Raw genomic sequence first — 13,252 nt, 5'->3', positions numbered from 1 at the left:
GAAACAGAGACTGAAAATTCCGCCACTGATCGCAAGCTGTTACACCAGGTGCGGAAGTCAGTGGATGAGAAGATTATGATGGCTATATTTGGTGCATGCGTGGCGGAGAGGCGCCTCTCTGCTGGCTGTTGTTTGATGTTTTCCTTCTGGGCGTACTAGATCGGCAACTTCTCCGCCACGCGTGCACAGCGTTCTGCCTAAACACAAGGCGTAGTATGAAGTCTTACACCAAACACTCTTACACACGATACGCCTTAAGCACATAATTGATAAGCTGATCTAGAAATTCTCTCTTTATATTAAACCCGAAGGTTCATTAATGTGTTCACAAAAGCCCTCAGTAGGTCCAGATCATGGTTCCAATTCTTTCCCTCCTCCTCTATCTATAATAACTATTTTAATATTATACTTTGATTTACGTGCGCGTAGGACTCCGAAGTGATCCCTTCCCTTCAGGTTTCACGATCAAAATTTTATACGCATTCTTCGACTTCCCGTTACGACCTACATGTTCCAGATAAATATTTAAAATAGGTCTCTGCGATTTGAGGATTTTCTTTTCAGCGGTGAACATCGTAACAGTACAGAACACGATCCATCTTAAAATACACAGAATTAAAGCGGTGAAAATAAAAGGATTAAATTACGCAGCTTCATAATATTATCTGTTGTTTTGTATGAATGTGAAAACTGTTCTCTTGCTCCAAGACAAGGACACAGACATATTCATGCAACATTTCAGTCAGAAGACGTAAAGGAAAGATACTCCCAGGCACACATGTTAGGATAATATTAAAGTCAGTCTTAAGGGAATAAGATGTGGGCTAAATTCATCTGCAGGTCCAGTGATGGGCTCCTGTGAACACTGTAATAAAAATGTCGGTCTCTCCTTAAGGGGGAGGGGGTGGTTTTTGTGTCCTGTCTGAGCGACTGTCAGATTCTCAAGAAGGATTCTGTTCTCGCGACCAATGTCCCATTTATATCAGATACGCGGCAGTTTGTGTGTGGTTCAGGTGAGCTGTAGAGCCCAGAAACTGGTGCTTATTTTTCACGTAAATATAGCGCATCGCCTGCGCTGCGCACGGCACCAAGAATACACGCACCGAACTGACGTCAGACGTCAGAGCAATGTTTATTGTAAACGTGAAAGTGACTTCATCGTTCGAAATCGGAATTCGAGCAAAAACATTCGGTTTGCATTTCTGAACATTCATTAGGGTACGTTTTCTAAACGTTATGCCGTAAATATATATGTATAGGGGGCGTGGAAGCAAGGCTGCATCCTCATTAACCCACCCTCACCCCCCCGAAAAACGCCTCAAGATGGGGGCAGGTCCATCGGAACGCGAAACTGAAAACTCCCATCACGCATGCGTGGAACTATAGGAATTTCTGGACAGTTATCACAGTTCAGCAAAAAAAATTATGTAAAACTTTAGTAAGATTTCAGGAAGGAGAAACAGTATTAGAACTGTATAATTTCAAGGATAGTTATGCCTCCATCTTCATTGTAGATTGCATGTGTAACTTTGCCTATTTCATGGTGATTCGTTGTGTATGATGATTTGTAAATAAGTCACCTCATGCCAGACAGGCTTATAAGTAACCCATTAACCCACCCTCACCCCCCAACAGAAGACTTGTGACTGGCGTGATGTCATTCTGTATTTTAGTTACGTTTTGACCATCGACGACATAATGGACCGTCTTCTCTGGCCTTCGTTTTCCGCAGGCAAAGAGCCAAGAGTCTTTGCCCTGTGTAAAATATAATTCTATCTTTTTGCTGTGTGCACTGTCTTCTTCTTCTTCTTCTACACTCCCAAAGGGCGTAATTATCCACATTCAGAGCTTCGAGCCAAAATTTCCACCTGAGCCTATATATCATTACATCAGCAGCCACTCCCAACATACGTACTCCTTATTAGCGTGGACACGCTCAAACACTTGCTAAAATATCATTCACTATCATAACTCAAGTTACCTGTGTTAATTATTCTTTAGAATGTCTTTGAGTGACTCTTGCCACTCCGTAATAAATGGTATGGTATCAGCCCACTACCTTCTCAAACATCGCTTAGATGTGTATGACTTCTGAATTTCAAGCAGTGTCGCGTTTGTGTGTGTGTGTAAACACTTTTCCCATACCTCAAATCTGTCTCCACCCTTTCCGCGTGTCGAAACTGCTTCATCCCTCGACTATTCGGCAACTTCTCCGACACGTTTGTAACGCGTGTAGTCTAAACATCGCTTATTAATGTTTGTTGTTAACCTCATTTCAGTAAATTCAAATCGGTCAATCGATTATCACTCCTGCTTCATGTTTCGAAGAGTCTGTTCTCTCGTTGGACGTGTCTGATTTGAAGCCAGACCGGCATTTTTTACAGGTGTTGGATGTTTTCATGGTGTTTGGCACCCCCCCTTCGAAGAAATTTCGGACAGAAATAAATGATACGCCGCTATTTCCTCCTTCATCTGTTTTGGTTATCTCTGTATAACACTAGCATGTGATGCAGGGTCGTTAAAATCATAGAATAAACTTTGAAAAAGGTTCTGTGTTAGGCTAGTATGTGATACGTTGAAATGGTATTTGTAATATATGACCTATTTTTAATTCGTTGTAGCCGTCACTTTCGTCTGTTAAGCACGTCTTTGTTTGTTGCCATGGTGGCGTTGGGTGTTATCGTGCGGGAATCGTCCGATGTTGGCCCTCCTGCAGATCCACGTCTTTGAAACAAACGCAGGCGTCAACTGCAGTCGTTAACAGGAGGCTGCTTGTTTGAGCCTCGTAATAGGGTGTCGAAGCCATTCGCACTCTGCACGAGCTGGGATGCTGAGTGCGACACGGGAATGGCCCAAGCCTTATAAGGACTGATCCCGGGACACGAGAAGCGCAAAGCTGGGTCGGAGGCTAAAATTAATTGTCTGTATTGCAGAGCCAAGAAACGGCAGCGAGTGTACTGTCATTTCAAACAACATTTCTCCCTTCGAGAGGGAGTCAGTGTTTTCGGAAACAAAATCCATGGAATGTTATCGTGGCGAGTGTGTACCGCCAGCTTTAATAATCGATGTGTTTTTATGTATTTACGACTCTGAATAACAGCGTCAAGGAACACAGCTTTGCCGTGGAGACGCGTTGGGAGTACGGACTGGATTATTAAATATTATTTAGAAAAATTTCGTTTTCAGAAGGTCAATATAGACTAATTTAAGAACTTGCCAAAATGTAACGTAAATATATAGACTTCGGTTTAAGCACGATCCTGTCGGAAGTGGGTCATTACATCTGCACAGGCCACCCAGGTATATTATAAGTGCACTGCAAATACAGACCACATTTTGAAATATGGCAATGCTAATCTAAGGAAAGGAGTGTAAAGGAAAGTTTAAAAATGCCGTGATAAAGCAGTATATGGTTTGAGTTAGCTCAGTGTTTTTACCAGGTCAACCATGTGGCACGCAGGCCATTCAGCAAAGACAAAGCCTTCGTGATTTTTAAACCTTGCTGGTCTTTACGCCCATTTATTGCTTATAGAAACCCACAGTTTTCACGCCCCCAGGTGCCCCTTCTCCATTTACTTCTAAGGTGCTCAAGTCTTTTCGTATTCCACGTTCCCTTACTCAGTCCCTGCGATGAAATTCAAACTGAGGAAGTGATTACATCACAAAGTTTCTTCCTGATGATGGCTGTCTTCCGGGTCGTTGAAAGCCTACCTTCTTCCTGATCTCTATATTGCACACTCTCATCTGCCTTGGCAACTGTAGTTATATTAATCATCTTTATGTTTCAGCATGGGAAGTGGATCAATCAGCCGGTTCATTAGCAAGACACTTCGTAAGGTAAGATTTATTTTATTAATTAACCTCAATTTTGACATATTTAATTTTCTATGTGTATTTTACATAGAAATGGCTGTCTGAAGCAACAATTTGATGCACTTGGCCTGGTCTATAGATAATCCACTTTCCTAAGTACACAAACACTCACTGAGTAAACTTTATGTACGCATTCAGGCGGACCAATGTGCACAAAACATTGTGTAACATTTGTGCTTCCTTCTGAGGGTTGATACGTTCTATACCGCATACATTTTTTCTTCAGAACATATATATCCACAGAAAGTCAAACACATTGTGTTAAACACTGCATGTGATTTACACCGCATTCCTCAAGTGGCCGTTCCCAAAATTACACACACATTAGAATAATATTACCGCAAACCACGCGCTACTGCATTTTGAGTTCGTGGTGTCATTTTATGGTCGTGCTAACCTGGGAGTCAAACCGAGTGTCCAAATTGATTTTCAACACAATTTTTTCTCGGAGTGGAGACAATGTACACGCCCTTAGACTTGCGTACAGAAGAAACGTGAAGTTATTACATTTTTCATTCCACTAAATAATAGTTATAAGAGGTTATCGGGCCACGTTCCCTCGTTTATGTACGTAATATGTGATGTACATGCGAGTTTTAATGGGTCTTTGTATTTATTTAAGCAAACTTATATTCTTTGTGGTCAACCTTCTGATAGCAGCGTGTACCAATTCTAGCACAGAACATTACATAAAGTGTCACTAGAACAGACGTTTCGACACGAAAATGTTCCCCTTCTTACAGTCATGAAGCTACTTGGTCATTCAGCCACAATAAAAATCACAAACCAATAAAAATATTAAGTGGGACGTCATTTTCTCTAATCATCAGGTCCTGTTCTAGTGAATCCTTGTTTAAATGATATATTTAAATCTATTTCACCCAAATTTTTCCAAAACACACAATCACCCATTCTCCATCAAACAAGTTTTATAAGTGTACATAAGAAATAAAACAAACAATTTGATATTTACAAAATATTCACAATATGTGGAGTTTCAGAGTGAATAAAGACTCAAAGAAAAACTAAAAACTCTAAATTCTCGTGTACCAAGAAAACATTACCAGCAGTAACATGAGAATTAACTTTTCTCATAAATGATAACGCCAAGTCCAGAAATAAACACGTCAATCTACGTCTTCTGAAACTGTAAGGAATGATCAAAAAAAATATCAAAGATAAGATAATGCGTGACAAAACAAATGATATTAAAAAGGCACAATTCTGCAGATTGCCACTTTCCAGTATAATGAAGAATTTAAGATGAAGTTCTTCCAGAGGTCTACTGTGAAACTGAGGGATTCAATCTCTTGTGCACCGCACATCTCAAGGCAAACGGCACATCAATAACCGTAGCGGTCCTAGGAAGTCACAAACACATTCATTAACACAGTTACACGGCTAAAATAAATAATGCCTACTTGAAAGCGACGTGAACTTGGAATGTTAAGATAAATTACGTGGAATACAATGGGTCACGGAGTAATTTAATCAGGAAAGCAATTATAAATCTTTCAGTGGAAAAGGAATAAAATTAAAGTTTTCCTACATATGACGTTGAAATTGGCAGTTAAAGAGTGCCGTGTCATTTGACCGTACTGTGAGCCACTTTAATCTAGTCCATACATATTTAAGATCCATTTTAATATCAACTTCCAATTTACGCCTAGTCTCCCCCAAGATGTTATCTCCCTTTCAGGTTTTCCAACTAAAATTTTGTTTGCATTTCTGTTTTCCCCCCATACACGCAACAAATCAGTGATAAGTTGTCATGCATGTAATATGAAGAGCCCGGTAGTTTAAAATCTTTCATGATGATGCAAATAAGCACGTCTGAAATGTCACACAATTTCTACCAGAATAAATAATGCAAATTCCCAGAAGACGGAATAAATCTTCAAGCTAAACCTTTTCCAAGTTTAAAAACTTTGTCTTTACTCTTTGCTCATTTAAATTCCTAATAACCTGCTTTTGAACCTTGAAGATGCTAGACTTTCTCTGCTCACCTGTATGGATGACATAACACCATTTGCAATAGAGCTGAGCTTGCCAGCGACCTTGGTGACCCCCTGTCGCACGCTCTCCTTGACATCTTCTAAGTCTGGGGTAGTAAGGTGACTCCCGCCCCCACTGTCGTGGCTGCTACCAGTGCCAAAGTAGTCGGCTGATGAAATGCTTGACGATCCCTCAAATCTCGAGAGATTTGCTTTTCGTTCCCACTATAAAATAAAAACATGTAAAACAGCATATTTTAATAATCACCATGAGAATTATAGGGAGTTGCAGGTTTTAACTACAATTTTTAAGGCTAAAAACTTTATTCTTTTCGATAACCAAAGACAGCTGCTACCTCTTAATACTGCGTGGTGTGATAAGTGGAACTTTGAAGAAAGCTTCATAATCAAGAATGGCCCGGATATTGAATTTTCCTTCAACACATTAGTTAACTGGATCTTTCCAACATTAAGAACATGTAATTCTCAAACAATCAACAATGTTACTAGGCGATACCATGAGAACGCAGAAACCACACGTTAAAGATAGAAAAATCCTTTCCGAAATACAAGACACAATGAACGAGGAGAGAAGGAGAATTAAGGATAATAAGCTCTGCTTCTGGTACTATGCTGATCTATAATGGAGACAAACTTACACTGTTGTCTGTCGAATCACCAAAAAACTGTTCTGACGAAATGGCTTTGGCACTTCCGAACTTCTTTTGAGCTTCATTACCATCAGAAGATGAAGGGGCAGAAGTGGGATGCTTTCTTTTTGGAGGCGGTAGATCATCGGAAGCATAGCTGCTTAATGACGGTTGTCTGCTCTCTGGCTCAAACGAACCCCATCCTCTGATAGAGCTGTATCTGTCTCGACTTGTATTACCATCCAGGAACATTGCTTCCAGGCTCTTGTTTTCATTTGGACTACTTTTATACCTGCGATAACAAATTATGGCAAATACACCAGAACATATTTGATGATTATCAAGATTTCAAGACCAAAGTTAGCTTATAACCATTAAAAACCATGGAAAGATGCAGACTGGAAGATTTACTGAATTACTGAAAGACTGGCCAAATGACACAGTTGCACAAGAGAAAATGCTGCTTTTGATGAAACAACTAATCCATATCATCAACTGCCAAAATCAAATTCCACAAATTCCTGTAACATCTTTAACAAATGACTTAGAAATGTGTGCGCGTGTGTATGAAGAACTCACATGCTGAAGCCTGGAGACGGTGAGGTAAAATGGAAGTCATCAAAAAACCCATCGCGGTCTGAATCTCGATCGAACACCGACTTTCCAGAATTGCTTACCACTTTACTGGGACTCTCTTGCTCAATAGTCTTCATGTCACTTAATGCAGAATGGCTCACACCTCTGCCAACAAAGTTACGTACATTAAACAGAAGACACGCGCTTCCAAACTAAAGCTAAATACGCACAGAAACTTACAAGGGTTTCAAGTTTTATTTCTTCAGTGAATGCTCATTTTAATTTAATTTTTGTAAAGGGGTACAAATAATACTGGTAAATCTGTAATAGGCTTCTAAGCAACTTCATTTTTATCACGATGCTTGGTTTAATTACAATTAGATGCGACTTAGTAAGGAGGTGGGTGTACAAGTATATGCAAAGAAAATTATGTACATGTTCATGTCCCATCAACAGAATGCAGGGCAAAATCATGAATAAACACAGCCAATATATATAAATATATAATTTAAAATTTGAATAAGTATGAAATCAAACTGCATTCACAATATCATGAAGAGAAATTTAAAATTGACAAATGATTGCTACCAGACGGTTCAGAATCTTTTAACTGCTGTCTAGAATCAAAGATTAAAATACAACAAATTATAATTTTACCCATTTTTGAATGGGTATAAAACTTGGTCAGACACCCTAAGGGATTTGACCTTTGATTAATGATGTCTATGAACAAATTTAATATCTGGACCTAAGCAAGAGGATGCAACAGGAGAACAAAGAAGTACACACAATGAGGAGCTTCTACTCTTCACCAGATATTATTAGGGTGATCAAATCAAAGAGGACGAGACGCACTAGGAAGACGAGAAAAGGGAAGAGACTGCTACTACAAAACGAAATCTGCCTAGATGGGGAGAGTGAAAGTCTACTGTGTATGTACGACTTGTAGTTATTATGATTCTGAGTATGAAGATTGAGATCTTCTGGGTTGCACCACCATTGGGAAACTTCTACCAGACTACGTGGCACTACAACCCAGAAGACAAATGCAGTACAGCTGTAGCTTCTGAGCTCCATAGGACTTACACCCTTGAAGCAAATCCCATTCCCAACCTCTCGATCTGCTGAGCTTTCTTGGGATCAACTTGTTTTAGCTTCTCCTCTTCCTTTTTCTGTTGCAAGCTCAGGTCTTGGTACGCTAGACGCATAGAAGCCATCTGCAAATGTTCAGTGATTGATTAGTGTAAATTACAGCTGAAGAAACATTCTTAAGAAACTAATTACATAAAGATAAAATCAATTAAATAACATGAAGTGAGCATCTGAAGATACATACAACACGCAAAATAAGAATGCCACATGAAAAAAAATGTCTGGTGCACTGAAGTGTTCCGTCTTTAAATCACATATCTTGTGGCTTCTCCATTAGAAATTCTATGTACCTGTTTCTGTTCATCTTCTGTTGTCTTCTCTGCTATGAGCTTTGCTTCTTCAGCAGCTTGGACCTTCAATTGGTCAGCCATCACAGCCTCACGTTCGATCTCGGCAAAATTGGTCTTCACTTTCTGGGCTCCTAGACCTCCCTTCCTAGTCCCCAGCTGTCAGGGAAGAGATGTTTTCAAATATCAATATTAATTCAATTATCACACTTATAACATCCTTAAGCAGTTTTAAAAATACTTTTAGTCATTTACAGTCCTTAGTGGTTGGTAAATGATTCCAGCAGCAAAGACTGCATTTCCATACAAAACTGGAATTTAAATAATCCAAGACTTTATTAACGCCCATCAAAAATAGCAGCAGCTACACTGGAAAGGCAAAGCAATGCTGGGGGGGGGCTCCATAAAGTTATCAACAAGTAAACAAGTAATCTCCATACTCCTGAACGCTTGGCTTGTGGTTTCCTGCCCCCAATTGTTGGTTTACGGAGCTCCTGCTGGACAGTGTCAGGTTGAGTGTTCAAGGCAGCGTCAACATTTGGTTGGCCCTTCACAAGATTCATGGCTGGATCTGCAGCAGGAAACTGAAATAAAAAATACATACAGAAAATATGAGAGGAAAAGAAACATGAAATCCAATAACAGAGCACAAATGAGAACTGGGAGCAGAATAGTGATGTAATGACGGTGGATCAGAGGCAGTTTGCCACAATGACAGTACTACAAAGCTGCAGTATTTTAAAATCTTCTGACTGAACTTGATTGTCATGAACGACAATGCCAAACACTGGCAACGTGAGTGAAGACGACCATCTTCTGGTATGTATCGCCATGTAGTCTGGTGGATCCATCATCACCGTTTATGACAAAGACGATAAGCTATGAATCATAATCCTGTGTCTACGTGGCACAACATTCCAGAAGACAGCCATCATTGACGTGGTACAAGTCCAAAGCAAATTTTTGCTCTAAAAACAGACTAAAATCAACAAATCATTCACCTGGAGTCTTTCATGCATTTCGCCTACAGATACCACCAAAACATTGCCGTATATATCGACTGGTCACTGTCGCATGGCATAAAACAAACTGCTGTAGGTACAGATCATACAAATTTGGTGATTTGTAATGAATACAGCCATCAACATTAATGCCTCTTTACCAAAATTAAGCCAAAACACTACTGAAATTACCTGCAGTGGCTGTACCTTGAAGTGATCTTCATTCTCTTCAGAATTACTGACATCAGCATTTAATGTTGCTGTGAAGAAATCCTCCTCCTCCTCCTTTTCATCTGGCTGAGTTGGTTCAGAGGAGGAATCCAAGTGAAGCTAACCACAAAACCACAACACCATCTTTATAGCACAGACACTCACTCGCAATTATAAATGAGGAAGTTTTAATAAGTAAGGAGTCAGCTGGAGTACATAACAAAACCACAAATGTGGCAAATCAGACAAGAAGTTATTAATGTAAAACAAGACGAATTAAACGTAACAAATGCTCAGACAAGCAAATCCAAGACCATGCAGAAAAAGCTCCCAAGTATTAACTGTTAGTGTAAACATTTAAAATCAAATGTCTTCACCAAATTCTGAAGTTAATTACGTTATCAGTGGTGACATGTTCACATACTTTATTATACAGACATTACAAGCAGATTCAATCCATTGTGTATAATACATGAAATATTTGCGTGCAAAGTAATGTTCGTCGAACCCACATTTTCATGGCATATATCTGGCAACACACAGCACCACTGACAAGAATTCTATCTTTCCCTCCGAGCACCTCTCTTCAGTTACGTAATAAACAACAGAGATCAGTGAGTGGTTAGATCTTCTAAACAGGTAGACAATGAAAATTATTTCTCCATTACTGGAAAATAATTTCTAAGCCCCTCTAACCCACTGAAACCCCTCCTTCAAATAACAGAATGTGTTAACAAGAAGTCAAAATTTATTAAATGCTGCAATAAGCCAATACCAAACATAAGAAAACCTCACAAACTCTATGCAATGTCAAAGAAAGCAGAGTATACAGGCATAATTAGAAATTGTTCAGATTAGTTACAAAACTACGTGGTAAAGTAGGCTCACCACAGAAGGTGATGACATATTCTGAGAAGGGGAAATTATAGCAGCCTCAGGATGTGATCCCATGTCAAGCTGTTGTGATAAACAAAGAAATAAGGTTTAAGAGAATACATGAAGATGAAAACAATATAGCAGATTCAGGGCGAGCGATTGAAAGATATTCACGAGGAGAAACAGAACATTAATCACTGTGAAGCCTAGTAATGGCATAACCAGAATTGAAGCAGCTTTCTCACTAAGATACGGCTTACTATGAGATCACCAGACGCTCAAACATGGTCTGCAGTTACCATTTTTGGCTAAACTGGAAATCAGCTTGATTATAAATGGTTCTAAACCTGGGAACTGAATAAACATTGTTATTCTGGGCCAAAGAAAACTTTCTGGAACCTGTATTAGTGCAGATAGACATCGCAGAAGTAAATATTCTAGCACTTTCAAACAACAAAAGAGCACAGTGTTATGTGCTTTTTACAACATAGTGGCATAAAAATATTAATTCACAAATAAAGACCTTCACACCATTAAATTTTTGTTCTACTATTTACTTCACAAATTAAAATATGTTTATATTATTTAAAAAATAAACCACCTATAATTTGAATGATTACAAACACAAGGACCCACCCAACATAACAAAGTCCCTGTTCTTTTTCATTAACATTACATACCACTGCTCGAATTAGAATTTAAAAATAGTACCTTAGTGCCATGAAGCCTCATTGCTTGAATAGCCATATGGTGCAGCTTTTCCCTGTACTTCTGAGCAGCACGAGACGCATATTTTTGCTGGGAATCAGTTGTTATACAATTGTGTTGTCGGAAGAATGTTAACTAAAATATGAAATATTTCACATACATCACTTCCTCCACATTTAATAATCAAAAGCATATACCACGAGGAGGTGAAATTAAATATTTGAAAAATCTGAAAGACATGCTGGGAGAATACATATCAACTGGATTAGAGGCAGGCTCTTTTAAACATGGTAATATACCTTCGGGAATCATAAAAGGCATAAAAAGCTGTGGTTAACTAAATAACTATGAGCTTTTCAAGGACTCAGCACCATGGTGTTTGTTACTCATATAATCATACCGTGTGGTTATGATCCATCATCTACTACCCTAGAAACAGTCATACTGCCTGACCTAAATTTTCCCACAATAAAATGAAATTCTTAATCCAGGAACAAGAACAATAATACCTGCCTGTCACTATGTAACCTACTGAAATATGTTAGATTCATTAAGAATATGTGACAATGAGTTCAATTAAATATGAAATCTGGAACACTTGAAACAAAACTACAGCGTGAAAATTATTTTACTGACCGCATTTGCATTTCCACCCAGCTGCATCTGTCGCAGTTGAAGCCAAGTCCAATTCGTGTCTAGCTGAGTAGAACGAACAAATGTAACATGGACACCCAAACTTCTATGGACAGCAGAACAGTCAATACATATGAATACACCATATGTAACACTGGCCCAAGTAGGGTTCTTGGCATTACAATCAAAGCACACCTGCAAATGAATAATATAAGTTGTACTAAAATACCTGTAACAACTAATTATGCATCTAACTTTCTATCACTATTCGTTACGTGTTTCTACCATGCATTTGTATTTAAAATATATTCTACAACCTTAGATTATAAAGGACCTATGGAGTTAAAATAAATTCAAATTTTTCGTAAAACCACAAATCTGTGGATACACTATTTTATAAACACTGCCTAAAGATTTCATGACGTTCCTACGTTAACTTAAATGAACTCGACGAAGAATAAATAAAAGCTTCATGCACTACGAAAATATTAGTTCATATGCCAACTCTATCGAAAACTAAACCCTTAATGCCAAATCATACTGTAAAAAACTAAGTATCACGCTTGAAAACTGCATAATTCTGAAACAATACGAACCTTATTTGTATTAATGGACCGCAATCTATTAAAAACCAACTGCATATCATTTTTGCTAGGACAGCCCTCCGCCATTTTTGACATGTTGTCAGACACGGCAGGAACTGGATATGCTGGAAGCCACGTGAACAGTGACAATATTACCAACACCAAATGTAAATCGAACGGTCTGATTTTCAGTGTTAAAAGTGATTTATCGTAAAGAAGTTGAAAAAGGTAGGTTAGAATTCCTCATCTCTTATCAAACCCATATATTAACTACCATGTTTACAGGTGCCTGCAATCTGCCCTTATCTTGAAATAGATTAATCCCATGAACAGTCTGAAACCCTATTCCCCTAAAATCTATCTGAATGTTACCCTCCAAGGCATAACTACTTCTTACATATTATCACTTTTCTTCAGGCCGTCCAACCAAATCTGCATTTCTCATCTCCCCATGTACATTATATAACCCACCCACCTTATCCACCTCAATTTGATCATTTAATATCGTTTTATAAATAAAAACTATGCAGCCTTCCATCACTTCATTCCTCTTGGGTCCAGATATTCTTCTAAGCACATTGTTTTGATACATCCTCAGTCTGTAGATGACTGTCTTCTTGGTTGTAGTGCCATGTAGTCTGGTAAAAGTTTACCTCTGAAACATGGGTTGGTAAACTTCTACCAAACTAAGAGAGACAGCACTATGAC

The 13,252-nt window shown here is 38.7% G+C and overlaps 1 protein-coding gene and 1 long non-coding RNA gene across 4 annotated transcripts in view; one reads left to right on the top strand and one right to left on the bottom strand.

The window, feature by feature from the left end:
* Positions 1-13,252, top strand: part of LOC147873067 (uncharacterized) — a 67,863-nt gene that overhangs the window by 18,975 nt on the left and 35,636 nt on the right. Inside the window, exon 4 of the long non-coding RNA XR_015536374.1 lies at positions 3,789-12,772. This is a non-coding gene — a long non-coding RNA (uncharacterized LOC147873067). The remainder of the gene's footprint in view (positions 1-3,788; positions 12,773-13,252) is intronic.
* On the bottom strand, positions 3,834-12,665 carry ArfGAP3 (ADP-ribosylation factor GTPase activating protein 3). 3 transcript variants are annotated; one of them, XM_022062737.2, is made up of 12 exons: positions 12,557-12,665; positions 11,964-12,155; positions 11,331-11,462; positions 10,632-10,700; positions 9,726-9,863; positions 8,973-9,116; positions 8,536-8,691; positions 8,180-8,310; positions 7,097-7,258; positions 6,527-6,809; positions 5,880-6,092; positions 3,834-5,234 (listed from the first exon to the last, which is right to left on the bottom strand). In XM_022062737.2, exons 1-12 carry the CDS (start codon positions 12,638-12,640, stop codon positions 5,217-5,219), a joined length of 1,722 nt encoding a protein of 573 aa, XP_021918429.2. In that variant the 5' UTR covers positions 12,641-12,665; the 3' UTR covers positions 3,834-5,216. The 3 variants fall into 3 exon arrangements, with proteins under 3 accessions (XP_021918429.2, XP_021918431.2, XP_021918430.2); XM_022062739.2 differs by lacking the exon at positions 9,726-9,863; XM_022062738.2 differs by lacking the exon at positions 10,632-10,700.

The sequence above is a fragment of the Zootermopsis nevadensis genome, unplaced genomic scaffold (genome assembly GCF_977971745.1).
Source record: "Zootermopsis nevadensis isolate Lab colony 2312 unplaced genomic scaffold, Znev_1.0 Znev_ptg000022l, whole genome shotgun sequence".
Taxonomy (NCBI): Eukaryota; Metazoa; Arthropoda; class Insecta; order Blattodea; family Termopsidae; genus Zootermopsis; species Zootermopsis nevadensis.
The sequence above is the reverse complement of the archived record's forward strand: the minus strand, read 5'-3'. Positions and strand labels throughout refer to the sequence as shown.

What these genes read in the sequence shown, in the direction of transcription:
- ArfGAP3 (XM_022062737.2), bottom strand. Translation starts at nt 12,640, where the DNA reads ATGTCAAAAATGGCGGAGGGCTGTCCTAGCAAAAATGATATGCAGTTG. An exon ending in ATATGTCATCACCTTCTGTG is followed by an intron (nt 9,864 to 10,631) that starts GTGAGCCTACTT and finishes TTTTGTGGTTAG; the next exon opens with CTTCACTTGGATTCCTCCTC. An exon ending in TCAAGGTACAGCCACTGCAG is followed by an intron (nt 9,117 to 9,725) that starts GTAATTTCAGTA and finishes TTTTTATTTCAG; the next exon opens with TTTCCTGCTGCAGATCCAGC.